This window comes from Heliangelus exortis, chromosome 3 (genome assembly GCF_036169615.1).
Source record: "Heliangelus exortis chromosome 3, bHelExo1.hap1, whole genome shotgun sequence".
NCBI lineage: Eukaryota > Metazoa > Chordata > Aves > Apodiformes > Trochilidae > Heliangelus > Heliangelus exortis.
The window spans coordinates 9,915,988-9,939,873 of NC_092424.1; the positions used below are offsets into that span (position 1 = coordinate 9,915,988).

A 23,886-nucleotide genomic window follows, 5' to 3' on the forward strand; every position below is an offset into this window, starting at 1 on the left:
ATTACATGTTCACTATAAATATTTTTTGCTGCTTTTCCTTTCAAAGCATGTATTTAGAAACAGTCCATGAAGACCTTTGTGCCATCTGTGTCTACCAGAGTCCTTTGCCATCCTGTTTGGCTGCCATAGGGAACTTTGTGAGCATAGGGGAGAGGCAGCTGTATTTAACAGTGAAGCTACCTCAGCCTGGAAGAAAGCAAAAGGGCCCAGGGGAATGGGAGAGAATAAAACTGAAAACTACAACGATGGCTTTTGGAATTGAATGAGAAAGAAACTCCTCATGGGTCTCATTTGTAAGGGTCGTTTAGGGATACCCTTTTTGCAGGCCAGAACCCTTATCTGCTGCTAAACAATTACACAATGCATCAATTGAGATTTCCTGCATTTTATGCAATCAGTTGCTTGTAGGAGACTGGTAATCAGAGCTAAAGGTCATCTCTGTGTCTGTTGTATTTCCAACTCTTCATTCTCTATCCCAAGTCCAAAAGTATTTTTGTAGTCTAAGCTAATGGGTGTATGTTAGTATTATTTTAATAGAAAAAATTCTTCCCATTGTGGCTATGGAGAAACAAATGTTTTAAGCTTTAAAACCAGAAATTACAAGTAAAATATAAAAATCCTCATCTTAGCTAGATTTGTTTCATTGTTTTTCATATCTATTCATTGTATTTGAGTATTTCAGAGTCAATATTGTCTGGCTGGTACACTGCACACAGATGCTACACAATTATATCAGTAAAATAGTGTTAAATCAATCACTCAGAAAAGAAGATATTGCACGGATTGCGAGGGTATTAAGACAACTCACATCCAACCCTAATCTCCCAACCTTCTTGGGAGATCTCCCAAGGAAAATAAATACCATGGACACAGAAGGAGTTTCTAGTGTTTCGCAAGCAAAAATTTTTGAAAGGCACTTGTGCCAAATCAAAATTAACTCTTGGTAATATGTTGCCACATCCAACTGAGGAGAAGTCCTCTCCCTCCTTGTCTATCAGTAAAATGCAGGCAACTGTGTGAGGTCATGTGGTCCATACTCTGTCTGCAAATGTACTTTGAGTGCACAAGAGAAAATGCATAGAGGAAGGAAATTAGAAGAGGACACAAGTGGGGGATGGAGACAGAGGGAGTGAGCTCTGAGCACAGCTCAATGACTTCCAAGAAAGAAGCCAAAGGACTAGAGACAATATAGTTTAATCAAAAGGCCACATCTAATAGTTCCTCCTCATTGTGCTTAGTCTAGTTGTGTGTAGATCTTCAGTCTTTTTTTTTGGCAGAAATTATTATTTTTGCTTTAATTCCTTCCCTCCTCTGCTGTCCCTGTTTTACTCCTTTTCCTCCTGGGGGAGAAAACAGGGCATGTACATAGACCGATAACTAAAGAGCAGAGTATTGAGAATTCCCACAAAAATAAAGTGAACTGTAGTCTGTGGGAACACATATCAGGAGTAAAACACTAACACTTGGTTTTAAGCAGACACCTCAAAACCAGTAAAGCATCCAGATTCTTATTTGAAAACAAACGTTGACCTCTGTGAAGCACGTACTTTTCAGACTGCTGCTTCAAAAGTAGAACCTCTTACACATTTTACCATTCCTTGGAATGCTCCTATTCCCTCCTTATTTACATCAAGATAAAGAAAACCAGCTCTGCAGCCCTACCCCTAAAGGGAAAGCTATCCTAAATAGAGCAGGGCTCCTGTGTGTGGTCCACGCATCAACAACAGCAGCAGCAGCACAAGCGAGCGGTGCCACCTGCTGGCCCCACGGCACCCGAGCTGCGGCCTGGGGCGACCGAGTAGCCCCGGGTTGGTACCCAGGGGGATGGATGTCCTGCTTTCACACTGATGCCTTCCACCTGAAACAAAACTGCCTGACGGAACGAGATGCTTTGTTTCTGTCTGCGGATGTTACAAACCGGTCATACGGGACGGGGCTGAAGCCTTAATGAGAGGAGGTTAAGCCCCACATCACGTGACTGTAATAGCTGATAACAGCACAAGTCTGCTCCTCAGGTCTAGGTGATGCTTAGGGATTTCTCTGCTCAGGTTGATTTCAGTGTACAGCCATGTGATGGTCAGTTTCTCTCATTAATGCTTCGGAGTAAATTTTAGGTTATTTGCAATGTTCTCTGAACTAGACAGGCAGGTTTAGCATCTCTTTTTGATGAACATCTTACATGCTTAAATCTTAATAGTTATTTTTAAGCTAAAATGTCCTAGTTTCAGCTTCACCTACTGGATCTTATTTAATCCTATTGACCATTGGTCGTTTTTCACAAAGATGTCAAATTCCAGTGTGCTGTATAAAAAAATTAAAAGTCAAGAAGAACAGCTAGAGTTCTCAATATTTACCATGGCTGTGGAACTACTATAAGACATATGAAAGAGATGCCTAGAAACACCATTTCTCCTGCAGAGGCAGGTATTGCTGTTAGGTATTTAATGGAAAATAAAGGCACTCTCTTTCCAGGCCCATCAAAGAGCCTTTGGTGGTGCTACATCAGCACTTACTTTGTTTTAGTGATGTGTCATTTTTAACAAGGCCCTGGAATGCTGCCATTAATATGGTTTTATGCCTCTCATGTTTTCACTACTGCAGGCCAGATGGCTTCAGCATTACATGCTTCCTCTGTTACAGAATCTGAACACAGTGTTCCAAATTACTAGTAAGGTACCTTTTGTTCCACTTCCTTCCCACAGTGCATCCAGCTTTAGCTACTTCAGCTAAAACCAAACCTAGAAACTTTTGCATGTTGTAGGCAGCATGTAGAGCTGGTGACAGAGCACAGATGTCAAAGGGGCCTCTACTTGCCTTGGAAGTCCCAGTTACCACTGGATTTTGTAGGACAGGGTAGAGCTTTGAAAAAATCCATTCAAACAGTATATGATCAAATGGTAAATTAGCTTGGGACAAGGAGAGACAGTTCAGTGGTTTCTACTGCCTCAGCCTTTGGATGTTTTCTCTCCTTCTGATATCTTTCATAATAACAGTGAACAAGCCTCCTGTTGGTGAACCTATGACAAGACTGATGTATGTGGTGGGCAGGAAAATATTGCTGCACAGGAATATTAAATGCAAAACTCCAGTTCTTCATTCTCCTCCTCGTTAACTTCCTCTACAGCTTTCATTCATCCTTGGCTGATGGTTTAACAGCTTCTCACCATGCTCTGATTAAATTGATGGCTGTTGTTCTAAATGTGTACCTGGATTTGAGAACCCCAGAAATGAGTTCTCAGTAAGACAGGGCAGCGTGAGGACAGAAACTGTGAGAGAACTACCTCTCTGCTGTAACCAGAAAGGGGTAGGACTAAAAGGTTGTTAGCAACATTTTTAGGGTGCAGGGATTTTTCTGTGGCACAAGAATCTTGAAAAAGTACAAATACATGAACAGAAGTTAATTCGTGGTTGTGAATAAACAAAACATGCAGTCCCATGAAAATAGCAGAACTGGCAACAAGCCAGAGAACAGCAGTGTCAGGAAATAGTAATGCTGATGTCCAGAGCTTGCTGTGGCAACAGTTTCTAGACAACAGGTAACAACCAAGAGGGACCAGTGTACCCACCATGTGCCTCACAGCACATCACCAGTAGAGCTGGAGGGCACATTTACAGTGACCACAAGAGAGCTGAATGTTGTTTTGATAAAAGTATTCCTTATTCCCTGCCATTTTGGGGAAAAACATGGGTATATTTATGAAGTGCCTGTAAAACATGGGTGCCTGTATGAAGGAGCTGGAGCAATACTTCACAGCCTCTGTAGTTAAGCTTACTGCATACAAAAATGCCCCTTCCATTCCTCATTCCAGGAGGAAATAAATAAACTGGCAGGCAGAGAAATGCCATCATGATAAGCACAAATATCTCAAGCCACATGTTCCATGAGACATTTTTAAAATTTATGTTTTAGATTTTTTTTTTATTTTGCTTTAGAAATGGAACAATTTTGAACATTTTTTAAAGTTTGGAAAGGGGATGTTACTGGGGGGGGGGAGGACTCCAAATCCTGACACTAAAATGAATTGTAAAGTCTCCTTTTTATGCTTACAGTGGCCATATTTTAAAGTTCATATGCCATGTAGAAAAGTCGGTGATTCACCTATTTGCTTGTTCCATAAGATATGAAATGAACTGACCAACATGCCAGCCTTATTTCTGACAGTTGTTTCACATTCATGATGACAAAAGCCCTCTATCAGAAGCCCTTTAGAAAACGTTTAGAAAATATTATTTTACCTGCAGTAGGAAGATACACAAGCCTGCTGCTTTTGTTTTGCAAGTGCTTTGGAAACAGACCAATTTCAATTTGACTCTAACACCATTAAAACTGCATTTGTTCTTTCATGCTTTTCAGGAAACTTCTGAAAAGAAGCACTTAGCCTTGTGTAGCAGAATTAATGTGAACTGTTACAAGACAGGTACAAAGATCCTTTGCTTGTTTATTTGTTTTAAAATATCTGAGTTTGAATTTATCTCTTCAGTCAATAGGAATATGGTAGCCAGAAGTGACCTTTGAGCGGAGAAAACCGACACGATTCACTAGAGGGAGCTCAGACACAGTTTCTGAGCCCAGCAAGGATCTCTAATACCCCACCGTATTACTTGCCCTGCGTCCTGTTGGAAAATCTCTCCTGTTGATTAACTTAGAGTTTCTGAGTGGGAAACTGCATATCCTGCATCATGAAAAGTCCACTGAGCTTTCAATTTCAAATAATTTTGAAATAAATACCTAGCCCAGGCACAGAGGTCTCAAACTTTTTTGTCAGCATTGGTAGCTATTACCAGAATACTCCTTTCCAGACCGTAAAAATGAGTCAGAAGAGGTTTGCTTCCAGCCTGCTTCTTCCCTTCTAATACACTCCTTTCCCTTCACTAGATCCTCACATCCAGGTACTGACATCCTTCTGTTTCATGTCCTGCTCCTACAAACCACTGTATCTACCTCAGATGCTCCATTTACCTGCGTGAGCAGCACACTTCACTCAGATCCCAGACTTTCACTTCCCAGACTTTCTATCCTATATTCCATGACTGCAACCTAGTCCATGAATAGCACATTAGATTTCACCATTACTGTGAATATCTTATTCTTTCCCCTTATCTCTCCTTCATCCATAAATCTGAGCTGCAAGTGCAGGCTCAGGCACCATCTGAGATGCTGCTGGAGGCATTTTGAGAGAAGCAGCTGAATGCACGATATGCAGTAATGAGGTTCTGTTGACTGGCTCTAATTGCTCTTGTGAAAGGATTTATCTAAACTTCAGGAAGTGATTAATGAATAAAGACCTTGATAAATGTGCTTCCCTTGTGCTCAGGTAGTTATCTACCTTCAGGCAGTCCTCCCGACATCACGCAGTTGCTCTTCACGTGGAGGTGTTTGTCCTTGTTCAGACAGGAGTCATCCACACAGCAAGACTTCAAATCCACTACTGATTCACATAAGGTGATTTTTCCTTTAAAAAAAACATGTAAAAGTATTTGAGTGCCACATCTGGGGACCCTTTTTGCTGGAGAACACTAAAATACTAGTATGAGTCAGAAAAATTGATCCAGACCACCTAGAACAGTCTTAGGCCCTCTGATAAAGAATAAATGCTATAGGAAGAGATCGGAGAAGAACAGATTGGGACCTTTTACCTTTATCACTCTGCCAATGTTCAGAGACATACTGAGAACGGTTAATACAATCAAGTCATTATTTCATATAAGTTGAGCAAGCTTTGATAGGTGACAAAGAGAGGTTTACTACAGTAAAGCCTTAAATAACTGGTTCTTGGTCCAGGTTAGACACCTTGTTGCCATCCCAGGAATTCAGACAAGTGGGAGAGAGTTGTGTTGGTAAGTGAAGATCGGTCCTGACACAATGCAGGGCTCTCTACACAGGCATTGCAAAGAGTCACCTGGGCTGTTGGAGGTATGTCAAAGACCACAAGCAAAACATGCTGCATTGCAGATACTCTGCATGTTGTAGGACCATTTGGTTTTTTAGTATTTCTCAGAGTTCAGTTACAGGCCCTGCACGCTGCTGACCAGGCCAGCTCTATAAAATGAGAGGAATTTGCTGTCTCTGCATCACATTCTGTGTTTTTGTTCTTTCCGTTCTCACAGCAAATGCTACATATGCTGAGTGCTGAGCTCCAAAGTTAGTCTGAAGTCAAGACAGCAGTCTGAAACCTAAACTTCTGCTTTCTACAGAATGAACAGAATTACATATTTAATCACTCTTGTGGCAATCCTCAGAAGACTTCCTTAATGTATTTGTAGGTAGCAGCAGATGATTGAAAATGTGCCTCTTTCCAGCACTACAGACACTACAGATACGTTAGGATCTTTCCTATGAGGAAGATGGATGATATCCTGCCTTTTGCCCATGTTACGGACAGATCTGAATTAAATTGCAGCTATAGCTACATGGGAGAAATAGAAGCAGCAGCTCTGAAGTGTTGATTCTCACCAGTATTTCAGCAAAAAACCTCTGCAAGTTATGGTGACTGACAGCACAGGTCATTTGGCATTATGCTCTCATTCCCAAAACCCTGCAGCAATTTTCCTGCACAAAACACCCACACAGAGTAAAAGCACAAAACTGCACGGTAGGCTCTCTTCTGCTTTCTTTCACTGGACCAAGAGGGAGGAAAGCTCTATCACTGCACTATTTCTTCTCCCCTTATTAGGAATCTCCTTCCCTTTAGCCTCTGAGAATTCATGAGGATGTATGTTAGCAAAAAAGGGTGGCTCCAAGGAAAGTTATGATGTTGCAAAGGTTTAAAAACTGCTGTAGGGTTAGAAGGAATAGCTATGTGCTCTGCTTGCAGAATGTGAGGGGGTGTGGGGAGGGTTTCATTCAGCTGCTGTAGTTTCTGGGACAAAGATCAAAGTTTTGTGAAGGAGCACCTTTCCTATCCATTACCGTAACAGGGAACAGGTGCAGTGGATAAATGGCCTCACACAGGAGCTGCTCAAGATAGTACTGGCACAAAAGAAGACTATTTGGTCAAAAGATGTATTAGATTATCAATTCAAAGACAGCTGCAAAGGGTTTTGAGAACAGTAATACCTGTGTAGTTCATCTGTGCTTTAAAAATGTGACAAAAATGAGTGAATGGTTTTGCCAATCTGTGAAACTCAATGATCTGAGAGAACTTCTTTTCATGTGAACAGACAGTATGCAATCTGAAAGAAGAAAAGCACTTGTGGACTATTCACATGAGCACTGGAAGAGCATTCAAATGCATTGAGCAGAAGCATGTTGGGGTGGGGCCAACCTTGGCTAGCCCCCAAGGTGTTCTGTAGGCAGCTGGAGCTGGTGAAGTACAGAGAACATCAAGGAACTGTCTGGTTTTGCCTGCAAGCAGCTTTAGCTAATCAAACATAGAGATATTTTTCCTTTATAATGACCTAGGTGATCTCAAGGTCTTTGCCAACCTAAGTTATTCTAGGATTTTAATTTTTTTTTAAAAATAAGGTAAAGTGATGTTTTCATTGTAAAATAAAATACAAATAAAATAAACAAAGCATTACGGAACAGCCGCATGTGGCAAGCAGCTGTCTGTTGGATTCTCTGCAGTTTTTAACTTCAAGCTCCTCTTTTTCATCACAGTTTGTTACAAATTCTTAAGTTCTGTATGGGATGGCTATTGGAAGACTATTGCTTCTTGATTATAAAGTAATATTCTGTATAAATTAAGGATAAAATACACCACGTCAGTAAGAACTCTGGGCTTTGTTCCCAAAACATTTGTTCTCACGGTCTCACAGTACTGAGTAACAGTAACAGGTACATAGATTCCTGCCTTTTTCCTTCTAATCCCTTGTATACTCACCCACATAAATCTTCACACCTTGCAGTGAATTCTCCATGCATTGTTAATCAGCCTTATTTCCCAATACCTCTACCTACACAGATGCTCTGGTTTTCTTGTGTTCTGTAGCAACTTTTGCAGTGATGCAAGCCAGTAATCTTATTTCATTGGAATACAAGACAATTACCATGTTGTGTTTAAAAAAAATTGCCTTCATATAAGGTTGTGCAATTGACATCATATTGCACTATTTCTGCTATCTTATTATTATTTATAAGGTGGTCCTGGAACAACACTTGCATTTCCACTTCAATAAACAAAAAGTGTCCTAAAGTTATAAATCTGTATTAAAAAAACTTTATCACAAAGATTGGTATCGAAGAAATACATAAATATTGATAGGAAGGACTTTATCAGAACAGCTATTGTTGTTAGGGGACTGAAGGGACAAACAAGTGCTCTTATGAACACACACATAGATTCCTCAGATCCTGACAAAAGCTTCAGGTGGAACAGGAGAAGCTAGCAAAGGGATGCATGCCCCTTTTTATTTAAGAAATTTGAAATTTTATGACCTGCGTGCATGTGCACACATGCACTTGTGAGCTTCTCTGTCCCAAAGAACTTGGCAGGAACCACCAGTAACTGAGGTTATTATAGACTGAGGCAGTCTGGCTAAATAAGGTTTTGAATTAAGTACTGAAATCTTTAAGTATCTGTATGGAGATACACATGATAAAAAGTATGCGCCTTCAAATCTTAAAAACAAGATTTAAAAATAAACAGCAGTATCTTTTTTTGTGAGCTTCTAAAGCTGATTCAGGTGGGAACCCCCCTTGCAGAACTGCACTTGGCAGCAGATCTGGTATTTCTTGTCTTCCTATATGACAAGGAAAAATTATAAATCATCCTACTGCTTTCCCACAGAATAATTTTTGCAATCCTGCTTTGGTGACATGAACTAGGGAGCCAGGTTAACCTTTGCCTTTAGTCAAGATTGCTGCAAGCCTTCCATTTAAAATCAGAGCCTTGACGTTTGCCATTTTGAAACCTACCCCTGCACTTATTAGTTTCACAGGCAGGAATGTAAACTGGCTTAGAGACTTTGTGTTTTAATCTTTTTTTAACTCTGGGAGATTGAGGGAAACTGGAGATGTCTGCAAACACAACTCTTGCACTTACCAGCCACGGGTCTTTCTCAAGAAAAAAACAAGGTGGATCTATCATAATGATAGCTCATGTAAGTCACAAAAAACAGTTTTGCCTTGAGTTTTGATGCCATTATAGTTGGTTTTCAGGTGTTCCTCTGAAGCTCCAAAAGCCTGATTTGTTGCTGCAGTTGACATGAAATATCAAGTGTGCTCCAGCAAGTGTGCTTTAAAGAAATAGAGTTGACATTGAAAGAATAGATGAAATCTTGAGCTGTGGACTGATAAGCAGGGTAAGTCTGCCCAATTTGGTGTAAAGTTTCAGTCACTGAGAGGAGATGGGATTCTCAGCACTGCACGCAAACTTGTGCATGCCAAACCACTACATAACAACACAATGCAGGTCTTATCAAAAAAATATGGGCAAAAGAAGCTTGTGCAGTCTCAGTTCTTTACAAATCACTGGGTAAGAGTCATAGGTTTATAAAATGTCTTGTTTTCTGAGAGTGACAGGGGATTGGATATGAAAATAGGAAAATATGGAAGAGGGAGAGAAGGGAAGAGAGGCAAGCATTTGGACTAAGGGGACAAAAAAAAGCAAGCTGCTGCAGATCCCAGCCAGCCCTGCGAGCTGTATCAGAATCCTTTTGCAATTTGCAGGCTTGTTGCAGTCTCCTGTCACTGAAACATTTTAAATGTTAAAGCAAAGCCTGAAGAAATAAAGATTTTTGTCAACTTTAAATTGGGGGAGTAATATCTATTACTTACTGCTTCCATGGTTTTTTTCAGCTTTGGTAAAGGATAAGAAAATGGACTGAAGTTTGAGAACTAGTGGCAGAAGAGAAAAATTGAGCATAAGAGGAAAGTAGCTCAGAGGAGTTCAACTCTATTATAAGCACAGCTGGAAATGATGCCAGTGTGTAGGAAGGACAGGAAGGTAATAAGAAATAGGCTTGACTAATAAGATGCTCAGTGACCTCAAACACAACAAACTGGTTTTGCAGGGTTGCTCTGTATATCAGATCAACACAATGATCTGGATCAAAAAAGAACAAAAAACATCTTTGTCTTTCCCTCCCCCACTCTTTGTTTTTTGTTATACTGGGCTTTTTCACTGATACAGCTGATATTGTAGGCCTGCAAACAACCACATCAACACTACTCAAGGAGCTGGTGCTAATGCTTAGAGGTGAAGATCTCCTACTACCTCAGATGAGATGTTTAAAATGTATTTAGGAAGGACATTCATCCCCAGTACAACTCTGAGATGTGGAAAGACTGGCTAGACAGCAGTGATTTGAAAAAGCCTCTGAAGTGAAACAAATCATAACCTGCAGGTGCACAAACAGTGTGATGTGCAAAAAATGTTTGGGGCAGGAATAAACAGGAATAAACTCTGGCACATCACTCACATAACCTCAGTTAATTTAGTACTGACAGCGTGAATGTGGGGTCTAGTAGTAGGCACTGGATTTCAAGGAAAAACGAAAACCAGCTGGAGAGAGTTCAGAGAAGTATAAGGAAAAAGTATGTTTGAAGTGGCCTGTGAGAAAAGATCAAAAGAATTAGTGCTTTTTAATCTAGCAAAGGTGGAAGAGATGCATGGCAGTTTCCAGCTTTGCATCATCTTTTTTTATACACTCCTAAGGAATTAAATCTTTCATTAACGTCTGCTAGAAACAGAAGAAATAGTATGAGTTGGAAACTACAGGATATGTAGCTCTAGCTTCTTGTCTCCAATTATATGTATAATGAAGTGCAGGAGGCAGAGACTGCTTGGGGAGCAAAGTGAAAGCATCTGTCACTGAAGGTTTTAAAGCAGGTTAGACAAGCAGCTGTCAGGAACTGTTCATATATGGCAGATGCTCCCTGGCAGGAAGCATCTCACAAACAGAACTCACAAAGCTGCTTCCTTAGAGCCTCTGAAATCTGGGTGAGTAGCCTGGGCATGAAGAGAAGAGAAAACATGACCATATCTCACCATGTTGTGCATTTGCAAACACTCCTTACCATCGAGGCTCTGCAAGGTCACTGCTTCTCCCCACCGCAAGGGAAACTTCAAATTTTGTGTTGTTCTGCTTTTGTTGTTCAGCAAAACATAAATATTTGATGTAGTTGTGAGGGAAACTGAGTTTTCATTTTACTTCCAGGTAACTGAGGTTTTCTTTTTGCTTAGTACCAGTCCTCCATTCATCTATATTACCTGCGCTAAAATAGAAGTAACTCTCAGTAACGAGCCATGGTCATCAGGAGAGGTAACATCTGCTGTGGGACCGATAATGGTGGCCTCTCTCTACAAACGTTGCTGCTTGAACTTCTGGACTCTAAAACCTCTTGGGTGAATCTTGGTGTGCTTTTATTTGTTCACGGTATGTTACAAATCTCCCGAGGCTCTGGGAGATAGCACTTGTACCTCTTTGTTGGAATGAGAGCAAAGGTTATTTCTCCGTGGCAGGGGCCGAGCTGCAGTGACGGCAGGCGGCAGGGGACGAGGGCTTGCTCTGGGAAAGGGCAGGGCTGTGCTGCCCCCGGAGCTCGGCAGGCCTACGACTCACTGCCACCCACTGGCCACCACTGTCCCTCACTGCCCACCGCTGCCTCTCATTGCCCCTCACCGCCTCTCCACTGCCCCTCATCGCCTCTCACTGCCCACCACTGCCTCTCACCGCCCCTCACTGCTTCTCCACTGCCTCTCACTGTCCCTCACTGCCTCTCACCGCCCCTCACTGCCTCTCCACTGCCTCTCACCGCCCCTCACTGCTTCTCCACTGCCTCTCACCGCCCCTCACTGCCTCTCACTGTCCCTCACTGCCTCTCCACTGTCCCTCACTGCCTCTCCACTGCCTCTCACCGCCCCTCACTGCCTCTCACTGTCCCTCACTGCCTCTCCACTGCCCCTCACTGCCTCTCCACTGCCCCTCGCCGCCCCTCACTGCCTCTCCACTGCCCCTCATCGCCTCTCACTATCCCCAACCGCCGCAACGGCCCAAACGGCCGCCCCGCGAGCGATCCTCGCGCACCGCCCCTGCCAGCAGGGGGCGGGGCCTGGGCGGGGCCGCGTGGTACCGGCCGCTGCCTGGCGCGGGCCGGCAGTGCGGTGGTTGCGGCGGTTCCGATCCTGATGGCGGCGAGCGGCGATGCCAGCGGGCCCGGGGCGCCTGAGCGGCCCTACGAGCTCGTGGTGTTCGGAGCTTCGGGCTTCACCGGCCAGTTCGTGGTGGAGGAGGTGGCCCGGGCGGCGGCAAGCAGGGAACTGCGCGGTCCCCTGCGCTGGGCCGTAGCCGGGCGGAGCCGGGAGAAGCTGCAGGCGGTGCTGGAGCGAGCGGCCGAGAGGCTGGGTACGGGCCGCGACCGGGGGTCGTGTGGCGCAGCGCCGTTTGTTCGGGATCGGCGGGGCTCACGCAGTCCCGGTGTCTTGGCCCCGTCTTTCGGGAGCCTCCGGCGGGCGGGCGCGAGGGGAAGGGCTGAGAAGCTGAACCCCGACGAGCCCCTCGGTGTCGGGGCGGCTCAGCCCGGGGAGGGAAGGGACGCGCCCGCGGGGCGGCGGGCGGTGTCGGTGACCGCGGTCTCCGGTGCGCAGGGAAGGCGGCAGTCGGGGCGGAGGTCGGCGTGCTGCTCTGCGATGTGGGCGACGCGGCCTCGCTGGCCGCCATGGCGAGGCAGACCCGGCTGGTGCTCAACTGCGTCGGCCCGGTGAGTGCATTCATCCGGGCGGTGATCCCGCCGAGCTCGGCTCCCGGCACGGCCCGGCAGCGGCGTCTCCCCGTCCCCCGCCGCTTCTAGGCTGGTTGGCTGCCGGGCTCCCGGATCATTGGGGCAGGGGGAGCTGAGAGGGCTACCGGGAAGCCGGGCTCCGGGTTTCCAGGAGCCGTCCAGATAAATGTGGCTCGTGTAGTGCAGTCGCCCAGGCCACCAGGGTTTCTGGGTGGTGTAACTCACGGACAGTTTTTACGAAAATACAGCAGGGGGTTGGGGCTTTTTAAGGCCTTCACAGACAGCATAAGAAACTGATTGTTTCAGTTGTGCGGTAGGGAGTCCTGGATTGGGCCAGAATGTTTTAAGTGTTGCTACGGTTGAAAATAGTGCTAGAAAAGAAGCCTGTGGTTACGCGGGTTTAAGTTCTTGTCCCCTTTAAAACTTAGGGCGCCAGTATTTCCAGCATTTTTATAGGGGATCAGAGTACAAGAGCTGAAAGTTGGGTCCTGACAATGTCTCTGACACTAAGAGTAGCAGAGAGTATGCTGATGTATGCAAAAGCATAAACTGAGATTCGATACATTTCATTTGCTTTGGTGTTCTTATGAGAGAAATGCAGTGGAGAAGTCTGCTCAGCAAACTCCATTACTAGTGGTGAAGTTCATTATGATGTTCCTTCTCCCCACCCCCAAAACCAGAAAGGCTATTACATTTTTTGCCCCTTTAAACAAAATCAATAGCCACTAAATGTGTACTCTTATTGTAGGTAACAAATGCTAGATAAAGCATGGTGGATGAGTTATAGTGTATGGGCTTTATTTTGTTATGTGTGGTGTTCTTTCCTCCTGTAGTATAGGTTCTTTGGAGAGCCTGTGGTAGAAGCTTGTGTTGAAAATGGTGCAAGCTGCATTGACATCAGTGGAGAACCTCAGGTATGTGACAGTAGAAAGACACAGCTGTCTATCAAGCATCTGCTAAAGGAGTATTTGTTTAGTATATTTCATGTTTCTGCTAATGTTTTTGAACATGATGGCAAATTCCGCCTCCTGATCAGCAGTTCTAAGCTGCATTAATTATTTTAAAATACACCAGTGTGTATTGCTTATATAATTTTGGACATTTAGACAAGAGCCTCTCAAGTTCTCTCTGGAAATCCAGAATTTTTGATTACTGCTTTAAGTCTCGGTTTTGATTCTACACTGGAATTTTGTGTAGATCACTTTGTACTTCTGTGACACTTCTATGCCAGAGAGCAGGAGTAGTATCCATCTGTCCTAAAGATGCTTGTAAGTGGTTTGAAATATGCAGAGTGCTATGATATGATACTGAATTGCTGATGGCTAATATTGGATATGGCCAAATGCATTGTTTTGCTTAAAATATTTGTTCTGATTGTGTTTTAGTTTCTGGAAGGAATGTACCTGAAATACAACACAAAAGCTGCAGAAAAGGGAGTATATGTCATCGGAAGCTGTGGCTTTGACTCTATACCAGCTGATATGGGAGTGCTGTACACCAGAGACAAGCTGAAAGGTGACTGTGACCTTATAGTGAAAAAAAAAACAAAACAAACAACCATAGATGATGCTCTCATCTGGTTTCCTAAAGCAGCAGTGTTGATGTGGAAACTTTCAGTCTCTCTCTTTGCCTGCCTTTGCCGGCTGACCAGTTTCAGCCAAATCTGATAGATAAAAATTTAAAAGTGACATTTCCATTAGATCGGAGAAGATTGGTCATTAGGTAGAGGAGAGATTCAAGGTCATGTTGCTCAGTGAGAGAGCAGAACGTTCAGTTGTCAGCAGCTTCAGTCAGCACATGGACATCCCTAGGCAAGCCTCAGCACACTGCCTTTTGTGCCATGAGAATCTTACAGATTGTGTAAGAGGAGCGGGGACAGGAAGGCTGCAGGAAAGCAGTCAAAAATTACTGGGTAATCAGATTTTTTAAGTTTTCCTTTTCTACTGCAAGTGCTGAGAGGCTGTTGTATGTAGTAAGTAGACAGACAGTGCCATACAGTGCCTTTTCCGTTAAGAGCAGCTAGAGAATGACTGAAAAATCATACATATATTTGAGAAAATACGTGAGGTGACTTAATTCTGTGCAAATAGTATTTCATCCTTATTTCAAATGAGGACGTGTCATTCATCAGGTCTGACTTTCAATTGGAAGTGCTGATAAGAGTATCCAAATGGTTTCCTTTGTATATTATTAAAACTGTTAAGTGGCATTGCTTTACCTTGGAGAGTATTTGAGGTTCCAGTTAAGAAAACTCAGTTGGATCTGGTTGTAGGGAGAGGAGAGGCATGGAAATGAGTTTCCGGTTGCTCATGTGGGTTATAGTTTTATGTCTGATACTTGTTTTGAATAAAAATATATTTTATCTCTTAATTAAATAAAATATTGCTCTTAATATGCTTTTCCTTTTTAACTCATTGGGGCTTAATCTTAGTTTATTTTACTTTGAGATAAAGATGTGACCCTGCCTTTTCAAGTAATATCAGTGGCAAGCTATTTGAGTCTACAGGAGTGTACTCTAGCTTAGTGAACTAGTGATTTATATTTGGAGTAGGTCCAGATGATCATTGCAGGCCCATTCCCACTTAAATTGTTCTTTTCTGTTTCAGTCTATTCTATGTGCCAAGTAATGTTTTCTCCTCCCTTAAAGGTACCTTAACTGGTGTCGAAAGTTTCCTGAAAGTGAAATCTGGACCTGAGGTTAGTTGGTTTGTACCTTCTCAGAAACTCAGAGGTATTTGTGGTAGCTTCACCACAGTACATTAGAATATGTGGTTTTATATTCATTCAGACCAATGAACAAGTTGGTGGTTCTTTGCTGATGAGCTGAAGAACTTAATTCTTTAGAAGCTAGTAATAGTATCCCGAGCAAATACACTTTTGTAAGGTTTATTTGCATAGGCTGTCCACCTAAACTTTGTTGTGTTAAGCTGTGTTAAGAAATACTAAGTTTTTTGCAGAGTTGCAGGAAGGATTCATGCACAGGTAACACTGTAACAGGTACCTGGTATGTGTCCAGTAAGCCTAGTGTTTGGCTGTTTGGTTTTGGTTTTTTTGCTCAAGGGAGATTGTCTTAATATATTTTAATGCACATAATCACAACACATATGTGTAATAACTGCAATAATATGTAATATATCTAGCAGAATCATAAAATAATATAGTTATTTTGGTGGGAAATTACATTTAAGATCATCCCATCCGACTGTTAACCCAGCACTGGCAAGTCCATCACTAAGCTATGTCTGAAAGCACCATGCCTACATGTCTTTTAAATACCTCAAGGGCTGGTAACTCAGCCAATTCCAGTGCCTGACATCAAGCTGTCAAAGGCTTTACTGAAGTCTAGGCCAACAGCATCCACAGACTTTCTTTCATCCACTTAAGTGATAGAAGGAGGTCAGGATTGTCCAGCTGGACCTGCCTTTCATGAGCCTGTGCTGACTGGCCCTGATAGCCTTGTTGTTCTGCATGTGCTGCATGATGGCATTCAGGATGATCTGCTCTGTAACCTTTCCTGGCAGCCGAGGTCAGTCTGACAGACTTGTAGCTCCCCAGATCCTCCTTCCAGCCCTTCTTGTAGATGGAAGTAACTTTTGCCAATCTCCAGTCAACTGGGACCATTCTGGTTAGCCAGGACTGCCAATAGATGATGGAAAGTGGCTTGGTGAGATTCTGTGTTGCTTCCCTCATTACCATGGGGATCCTGTCTGGTTCCTGAGACTTGTGTGTGCTCATTATTAAAATAATACAACAATGATCCAAACAAAGCCAGTGGCAGTGCCTAACAAGCTTCTTCTGTCCTAAGCATCCATCTTGACAGATGGAGCCCAACGCACAGCCTGTGCTTGAGAACATCTGGGAGAGTGGTGGAAGCACTGGAATGTAACATCTCTGTGTTAAAGGAGGGGACAGTAGTTAATGAGAATGCATAGATTTGTATGTTGGGTGTATAGGTGACTTAAGTATGTACTGTAAGTGTTGATGTTGTAAGTGTTGGTAAGAAGGGATTTCATGGATAAGAGTTACATACAGTGGTATATCTAGAATATACATATGCGCATATATGTATCTGTGTATAAATATATATATATATATATATATATATATATACACACACTTCTATGTATTAAATTATGTGGGACCTGAACATGATGCAAATGGTATGGAATAAGGGGTGGAGATTTATTAGGTCTGTCTGAGAGGGAGTTCATATTCCCCACTGCAGCCCTGGTAGCACTGTGCTGTGTGTTGGTAGCAGGAGAGGTGCTGGTAGCACAGCAGTGTTGTGGCTGCTGCTGAGCAGTGCTCCCACAGCATCCAGCCTGTCTCTCCAACATTCTCCTCTCACCAATATGCTGAAACTGGGCAAAATCCTGGGAGAGGGCACACAGCCAGGACAGCTGTCCCAGACTGACCAAAGGGATATGCCATATGAAGTCTGCTCAGCAACAAAAGTTAAGAGAAATGAGTTGTACTGAAGTCCTGCTTCCTGGGAGGTGGCTGGACATCTCTTGCTTGATGGGATATAGAGAATAAGTCATTTGTTTTCCTTTGCTTCCACTTGTGGCCATTATCTTGACCCACAAGGTTTTTATTCCATATTATTTTCTCCCCTTCCTGTTCTCCTGAGGAGGGGAGTGATTGTGTGGCTTATTGGGCACCTGGCATCAGCCAGGGCCAACACACCACATTTCACAGTACTTAAATGAATGTAATCATATAACATATATGTAATAATTGTAATACTGTGTAATATATTTAATAATTCTAAGCTTATTAAAATAATACATGAAACCTTTAGCTACTGAATTTGTTTCATGATGTGTCCCCAGGGTACTTGTGTACATGATGGGACCTGGAAGTCAGCTGTTTATGGCCTCGCGGATCAAGACAACCTGAGAAAGCTGCGAAAAAGTATAGGATATGCCCCTGTTCCAGTCATTGGTGCAAAACTTAAAAAAAGGTATAAGAAGCATGAGATGTGAAACATGCTGTCTTCTAACAGTTCCAACAGTTATTATATAGATTGTTAACATACTACTAAATACTAAAAAGATGCATGTAGGAGTTTCATATAATATGAACCTATATATACTCTTCTAGCAGAATTGAGGTTCAGTTAAGCTGATTTGTTCATAGTTTACTGAAAAAAGAACATGTCCCAGCATTTAGCAGGGATTGCAAAACTAAGAGCATTTACTGGGTTTCTTGTTCTAAGAGCCACTTAGTAACATGGCAAGCTTGAGTTTCATTTCAGAAATGAGGAGTAGAAAAGGAACATGAAATGTGAGGAGAATATGCTATCTTTGTTAGGGCAGTAAAAATAAGTTTGTTTCAGTTTATGTGAACATTTGAGCATTTTTTCTGACCTTTGGCGTTTGCAGAGGATTTGTGTTTTACAACAAGGAATTCAAAGAATACTCCATTCCATTCATGGGATCTGATGTTTCTGTTGTGAAACGGTCTCAACGTTATTTGCACACAGAGCTGAAGGAAACACCAGTAAGTTACTGTTACTTGTATACTGTGTCTTTTTTACAATTTTTTTACAGATCTCTCATGTATGTAATAACTGTCTTAGTCCAATCTGTGTAGTAGGGCTTCTGGAGTCAGGCAAATAGTAATTAACTACAGTGTGCTTTTCCTTCTGTAAAGAAGGAGGCTTGTTCTGTTGACAGCCTTTGGAAGCTGCTTGACCTGATTGGTTCAGGTTCTTCTGGGTGCACTGGCCTGTTTCATGCTACTTGATACTGATGAGCTTGCTTAGTGCTGCTAGCATAACAGTTACGAGAACTTTTTGCAGGGTTCTCCTGCAGGGTGTGTATTGGTAGGGAATGGGAGCTTTCAGGCACAAAAATATTTGAAAGGTAGGCATCATGATTTTGGGGAAATACAACATATTCTGTCCTTTGCAGAGGCTTTCTTTCATTGTGTGTTAAGCACTGTAATTGTAGTCTGTTTATAGTCAGGTCAGTAAACATTTTATGATAAAGAGTTCTCATCCTGCTTCTTTGTAGTTGGAGACTTCTTTGACACTTGGGTCTCTGTTGTGCCAAGTAAAGGCAATGTGAAGTGTTGTTGGTGGAAAAGATGTTTAGTTTGTGTTTCCCATGGTTTCCTGAGGGGAGAACAGCACTGACAGTCGATGTAGCAGCTGTGCAGGATCACAGACATCAGTTCAGAGATGAAGTTGAGATAGCACTCTAAAAATATACTTGGAAACTACTAATGCCATTGCTGTTCCAGAGCTCTAAAATATTAAAGCCTCAGTTTGTCTTAAAATAAAGCATAATGAAAAGGAGAGGAGAGGAGAGGAGAGGAAAAAGGAAAGGAGAAGGGGAAGGGAAGGGGAAAGGAGAGGAGAAGGGGAAGGGAAGGGGAAAGGAGAGGAGAAGGGGAAGGAAAGGGGAAAGGAAAGGAGAAGGGAAAGGAAAGGAAGAAGGAAAGGGGAAAGGAAAGGAAAAAGGAAAGGACTAAGGTGATTCTTCAAGGCCCTATTTAAAGAGCTATCTGTTTTATCAAAGAGTTGGATTTGGGACTAGATTTGTTTTTACAAATGAAATAATGCATAAATTTTAATGTAAATGCTATCACTGAAATGATTTTCTTGCCTCAGGTGCAATACAGCGCTTATGCGAACGTAGGTGGTCTTGGCTCTGTTATCAAGCTGATGTTTGCTGGCCTTCTATTTCTTCTTATGGTCAAGTTTAACTTTGGAAGAAAACTCCTGACAAAAGTAAGTATTCAAAACACAAAACAATTAAGAACTAAGTGTTTGGAGATTATTTTTCCACTGTAGTTTACTGCTAGTGTTTCGTATTCATGGGCTTTTTCCCCCCTTTTTCCTCTTACTCTGTAGTACCCAGAATTTTTCTCTGCTGGAGTCTTCACAAAGAAAGGACCAACCCAGAAACAGGTAACTGACTATTTTCCATCACAGTTATTGAATAATTGTTATAGTAATGGTAGAATAGTAATGCAGAGTCAACTGCTTGGTCTCAAATAAATAATTTCTAAATGCACATGTGTGTGCCTGTGCAAATTGCTTAGAATATTTAAATAATAATTCCTTCTGCTGTTAGACATTAAAGTAAGTGGAACTTCATATGAGAAAAAATGAATCATGTTGCTGGGTCTGATGTATTGATGTGGCTGGCTCACAGCACTCTGTCTGTCAATGATGACAGAGGGAGATGGAGCAGCAAAACTCCAGGACTAAAAACACTGAGAATGTAAATGGACTTTGGAACAATAAGAGTTCCAACAAAGTGGAAGTGCTTAAAATTTAGATTAGACTGTACCTTTTAAGCAGTAACTTAAAATAATTGCTCTCATGTTTAGATAAGTCATGGTAACTGGCATAAGAGATTCTTACATTTACTACTTGTGCTTGCTTGATATGAGTTTCTGTTTTGGTGACCACACTTGTCTTGTCCACTGCAGATGGATGGAACCTCTTTTACAATGACATTTTTTGGTGAGGGTTACAGCGAGGGGCAAGATCCCCAGAATGGCAAACCAAACGTAAAGATCTGCACTGAGGTGAAGGGACCAGGTATGTATGGTAGCAGCAGCTAACTGCTTTTGACTCACATTCCCTACTCTAAAATAATAGATTTGTGGTTCTGCTGCTATTCCTTTCACCCTCAGGGAGCATTTGCAACGTGGACAAAGTCAGCAGCCTTTACAGAGTCTTGCCTTGGGTACTAGCATTCATTGTGCTCTGTTTTTTGAAATAGCCAGTTCATTCACATGCTTGTCATTCTCTTTCCTTCCCATTTTCCTCATTATAAGTTTTATTTTTGCAGAGTAGAGCAGTTAAAAGGAGAGTGCTTTAAGGATAGTTTTCAGTTGTTACGGCCTGGACTCACTTTTTTGTATTTGCAGCCCCCTGTGAGTGAACTTAAACTGATCTTAAACTGATCTTAAACAGTATCACTTCTAGCTATAACATACTTATGCTTCAATCATTCCTTTGAGAGGAGAAGACACCTAAAGTTTGGAGACAGCAGCAATTTATATTCAGAAGGGAGTTAATGAAGTATAGAATATATATATATATATATATATTATATATATATATATATCTTCTTGAAATAACTAGAGTTATAGTTGAATGCAACAGTCTCACAGCAAAAGTCTGAATTTAGGCACAGAATGTGGAAAGCTCTTGCTGTAATGAAGAGGTGATTGTTGGTTGTTATGTGGTTCTAGGCCTGTATTTGAAGCAGTTTTTGTATTATAAGCAGTATTATAAGAACTTCTCCAGTGACTTGGGATGATTACCAGGTAAAAAAGCTGTTCTTGATTGGGGAAAGCTGTGTCATTGCCAAAGAGATTACTCTTTAGCATGCTGTAGGTAAGAGCAAGATTACATTCTGTGTTTCAAGACACTGTATATCTTTTGTTTGGTTTTTTTGTCAGAGCCTGGCTATGTTGCCACTCCAATTGCAATGGTTCAAGCAGCTGTGTCTCTTCTGGAAGATGCAGCTTGTCTGCCTAAACAGTAAGTACTGTCTCATGCAGAAGTGTGATGTCCCTCCAAGCTACTGGGTGTATATGTAAATATACAGATCTCATAAACCTGGGGATTTCTGTGTTGCCTCACCAAAAGGGAGATACTTCACCACAGGGTGATATAAAACCACTTACTCTTAATCTGCCTTTCAGTTTGAAAGGATGCAGTCATATGCTTTTAGTACTGCTTTTGCAGCATCTGTTGCATCAGTGCCACTGTTTTCAGCTAATTGAATGGTTCTGTTGAGTTTGCTGGATGTAGAAATGAACCTACAGAATATGACCACTTTGCCAAAATCCTCATATGCTTTCCTGAGTGACAAAGTGGCTTTTTCTTGCTTAGGCGGGGAAGCACATCTTTGACATCAAAAAGTTGTCACTCAGTCACTGTACCACTAATGCTTTTCTCTTTTAATTTTCCTTACCAGGGGTGGTGTGTATTCTCCAGGAGCTGCCTTCTCCAAAACAAAACTGATTGATCGCCTCAACAAACGTGGTGTTGAGTTCTCTGTTATTAGCAAGCCTGAAATCTGAAGTCAAAACATAACTGTATAAACTTACACCTTTCCTGGGTCTAACTCCAATAAAATTCATGTGGCTGTAAAAGCCTAATCATAAAGTAGTTTCACTGTGCTATTGTTTACAGCAAAAACAGAAGAAAAACCCAGTTAAAATTATAAATACTGTTTGCATGAGTGAGCAAACCCATGAAGGGTACTGAGTTTTAATTCACAACCGTATTAAAGCAGTGACTTAACAGGTTCTGTTTCATCTAAATTTTAAGTTACTACTTAATGAAACTACTATAGCCTCTGCTTCACAATTAACTGCAGCCTTCTCACGTTTCCCCATAGCCCAACTATTGAAATCAGGCAGGACCTGGAAAAAGTGCCTTAGCAGATGAAATTGCTGGTTACTCCTCATGCCTTTTTGGAATAGGTGCTGTTACTTCATGGTGTTATTTTCAAAGCCTTAGTGCCCATAGTGAAATAAATGAGTAGTTGTTTCTCAGAGATTAAGGAATAGTTTTGTCTTTTTTCCTGGGTTATTACAAAGATCAGCTGACTGTACTGTTACTCTAAGGTATGTTGATTTGAGAGACATATGGACAAATGTCCATCATTTACATTACACTTACATGAATGTTAATGGAAGATAAATTAACTGACCACTCTACCACTATGTATTAGCTAAAACTGTCTTAGTTGGTTCTTTGATTAAAATCTTACCTGGCCTGTGTACCTGTTGGATCCTGCCAGGGTAAGCAAACCATTCTTGTCCTTCAGGAACCCACTGTGAGGCCAACAGGCCAGACCAAACCCAAAGGTTTTCCTGTGCCTGGATCCTTAGGGTCGTAGGTGCTTGTGCTGTTGAGCTGCTAGAACTCGCACACCTAGTTGCTTCTTTGTGTATTAAAGTTACAATTGTAGTATCAAAATGTAAGCAGTCACTCATTCACTAACTCCTATTTTAGTCTGGATTTAAACCAAGTTCAACAGCAATGCATCCCACACCAGTGACTCCCGTGGGATAAGCCTCCTCCTGAACCAGGAATAAGTGATTTGAGTGACCAGACACAGCAGGAGCTTTCCTATTTCATTCTACCTCACATACTGGTCATCCACATAGCAAAATGCTTTGGAAAATGCATTTTATTTTAGGAACAGCTTTCATTCAAAAGAAACCACAGTACATTTATCTCCAAACATACCAAAGAGGTTCATTATTACTACATTGGTGAAAAATGCATTCCTGGAATGGAAACCTGCAAGTTTTGTACAGAAGACAAAAGTAAAAACAGAATAAAAAAAACTTATTACCTAAAATTCTATTATAATATTTTCAGATTGGCCTAGGCTAAGAGGTTGCAAATATTGCCTCACAATTCACAAGAGACAATGGAAGCTACAGCTTCTAACTGTAGCTTTTTCCCCCATCAGAACTTATGAACTAAGCTATTTAGGATTAGTCAGTCACACAGGAATTGATGGAACTGCAGCAAATAAATTTATTGTGCTGACAACCCCGAGTCTTCCTTGAGAGGAAGTTCTGATGGGGGATTAAATGACTTCGTTATCTGCAGCCTTATTTGCACACTGGGCATGTAAAAATATTAAGGCAAATGAGTCAAAGTCAATGAAGCCACTTTATGCACCAAGTGGCTGTCAAAAGTAAAAAGGATTTGCTTTTTTTCTCTTTCATCTTATAATTTGGAATTAATACTGTCATCAGCCCTGGCTTCTGAACATTTGAAGAGAAGTCTGAGGAATATTTATGCTAACTCTGAGGTATCTCAGGGAGCCATTTCAACAGAGCCTTTCCTTCTCAAATTCCCTCCTAACAACAGCCCTTAATCTTAATAATGTTCATTTTCTCTTTGTTACTATCTCCTCTGTGTTTCTTGAAAACAAAATCTGCCCTTACATTAATTCTTCTTTCTGAGAGGTGAGTTAAATACCCCAAGGCAGCCAATATTGCAGCAGAATATTCTCTGGGGTTACAGCCCCAAAGGTACAGATGCACAGTTTACCTTCAAGCTTTTACCTATCTGACATTCACTCAAAGCCAATGCATCAGGATTCCAGCTTTTCTTTAGGGGGAGAAAAAAAAAACACACCCCTCAAGCAATGTAATTTTCTATAGAAAATCTTCAGAATTGCTGTGTTTAGTGATGAGCTTGTACCAACTAGCTCCTTGGGAACTGC

General features: G+C 41.9%; 2 protein-coding genes and 1 long non-coding RNA gene across 3 annotated transcripts in view; 1 reads left to right on the forward strand and 2 right to left on the reverse strand.

The window, feature by feature from the left end:
- The window catches only part of LOC139794054 (uncharacterized), a 33,528-nt gene extending 22,141 nt beyond the window's left edge, over nt 1-11,387 (reverse strand). The window contains exons 1-2 of the long non-coding RNA XR_011724931.1: nt 11,154-11,387; nt 5,328-5,453 (exon numbers count right to left, since the gene is read on the reverse strand). This is a non-coding gene — a long non-coding RNA (uncharacterized lncRNA). The remainder of the gene's footprint in view (nt 1-5,327; nt 5,454-11,153) is intronic.
- Nucleotides 11,388-11,992: 605 nt separating this feature from the next.
- On the forward strand, nt 11,993-21,800 carry SCCPDH (saccharopine dehydrogenase (putative)). The gene is made up of 12 exons (XM_071739135.1): nt 11,993-12,288; nt 12,531-12,643; nt 13,498-13,578; nt 14,050-14,179; nt 15,312-15,361; nt 17,497-17,627; nt 18,049-18,166; nt 19,281-19,400; nt 19,524-19,580; nt 20,108-20,219; nt 21,089-21,170; nt 21,610-21,800. The coding sequence occupies exons 1-12, from the start codon at nt 12,072-12,074 to the stop codon at nt 21,713-21,715; spliced, it is 1,317 nt and encodes a 438-aa protein (XP_071595236.1). The 5' UTR covers nt 11,993-12,071; the 3' UTR covers nt 21,716-21,800.
- Nucleotides 21,801-22,818: 1,018 nt separating this feature from the next.
- The window catches only part of AHCTF1 (AT-hook containing transcription factor 1), a 44,372-nt gene continuing 43,304 nt past the window's right edge, over nt 22,819-23,886 (reverse strand). Inside the window, exon 38 of the mRNA XM_071739133.1 lies at nt 22,819-23,581. The gene's annotated coding sequence lies outside the window, so the exon portion shown is untranslated. The remainder of the gene's footprint in view (nt 23,582-23,886) is intronic.

Bases quoted from the DNA above. Each gene is read 5' to 3' on its own strand.
- SCCPDH (XM_071739135.1), top strand. From the start codon at position 12,072: ATGGCGGCGAGCGGCGATGCCAGCGGGCCCGGGGCGCCTGAGCGGCCC. The intron at 17,628-18,048 runs GTATAAGAAGCA...TGGCGTTTGCAG, and splicing joins GGTGCAAAACTTAAAAAAAG to AGGATTTGTGTTTTACAACA. The intron at 21,171-21,609 runs GTAAGTACTGTC...TTTCCTTACCAG, and splicing joins GCAGCTTGTCTGCCTAAACA to GGGTGGTGTGTATTCTCCAG.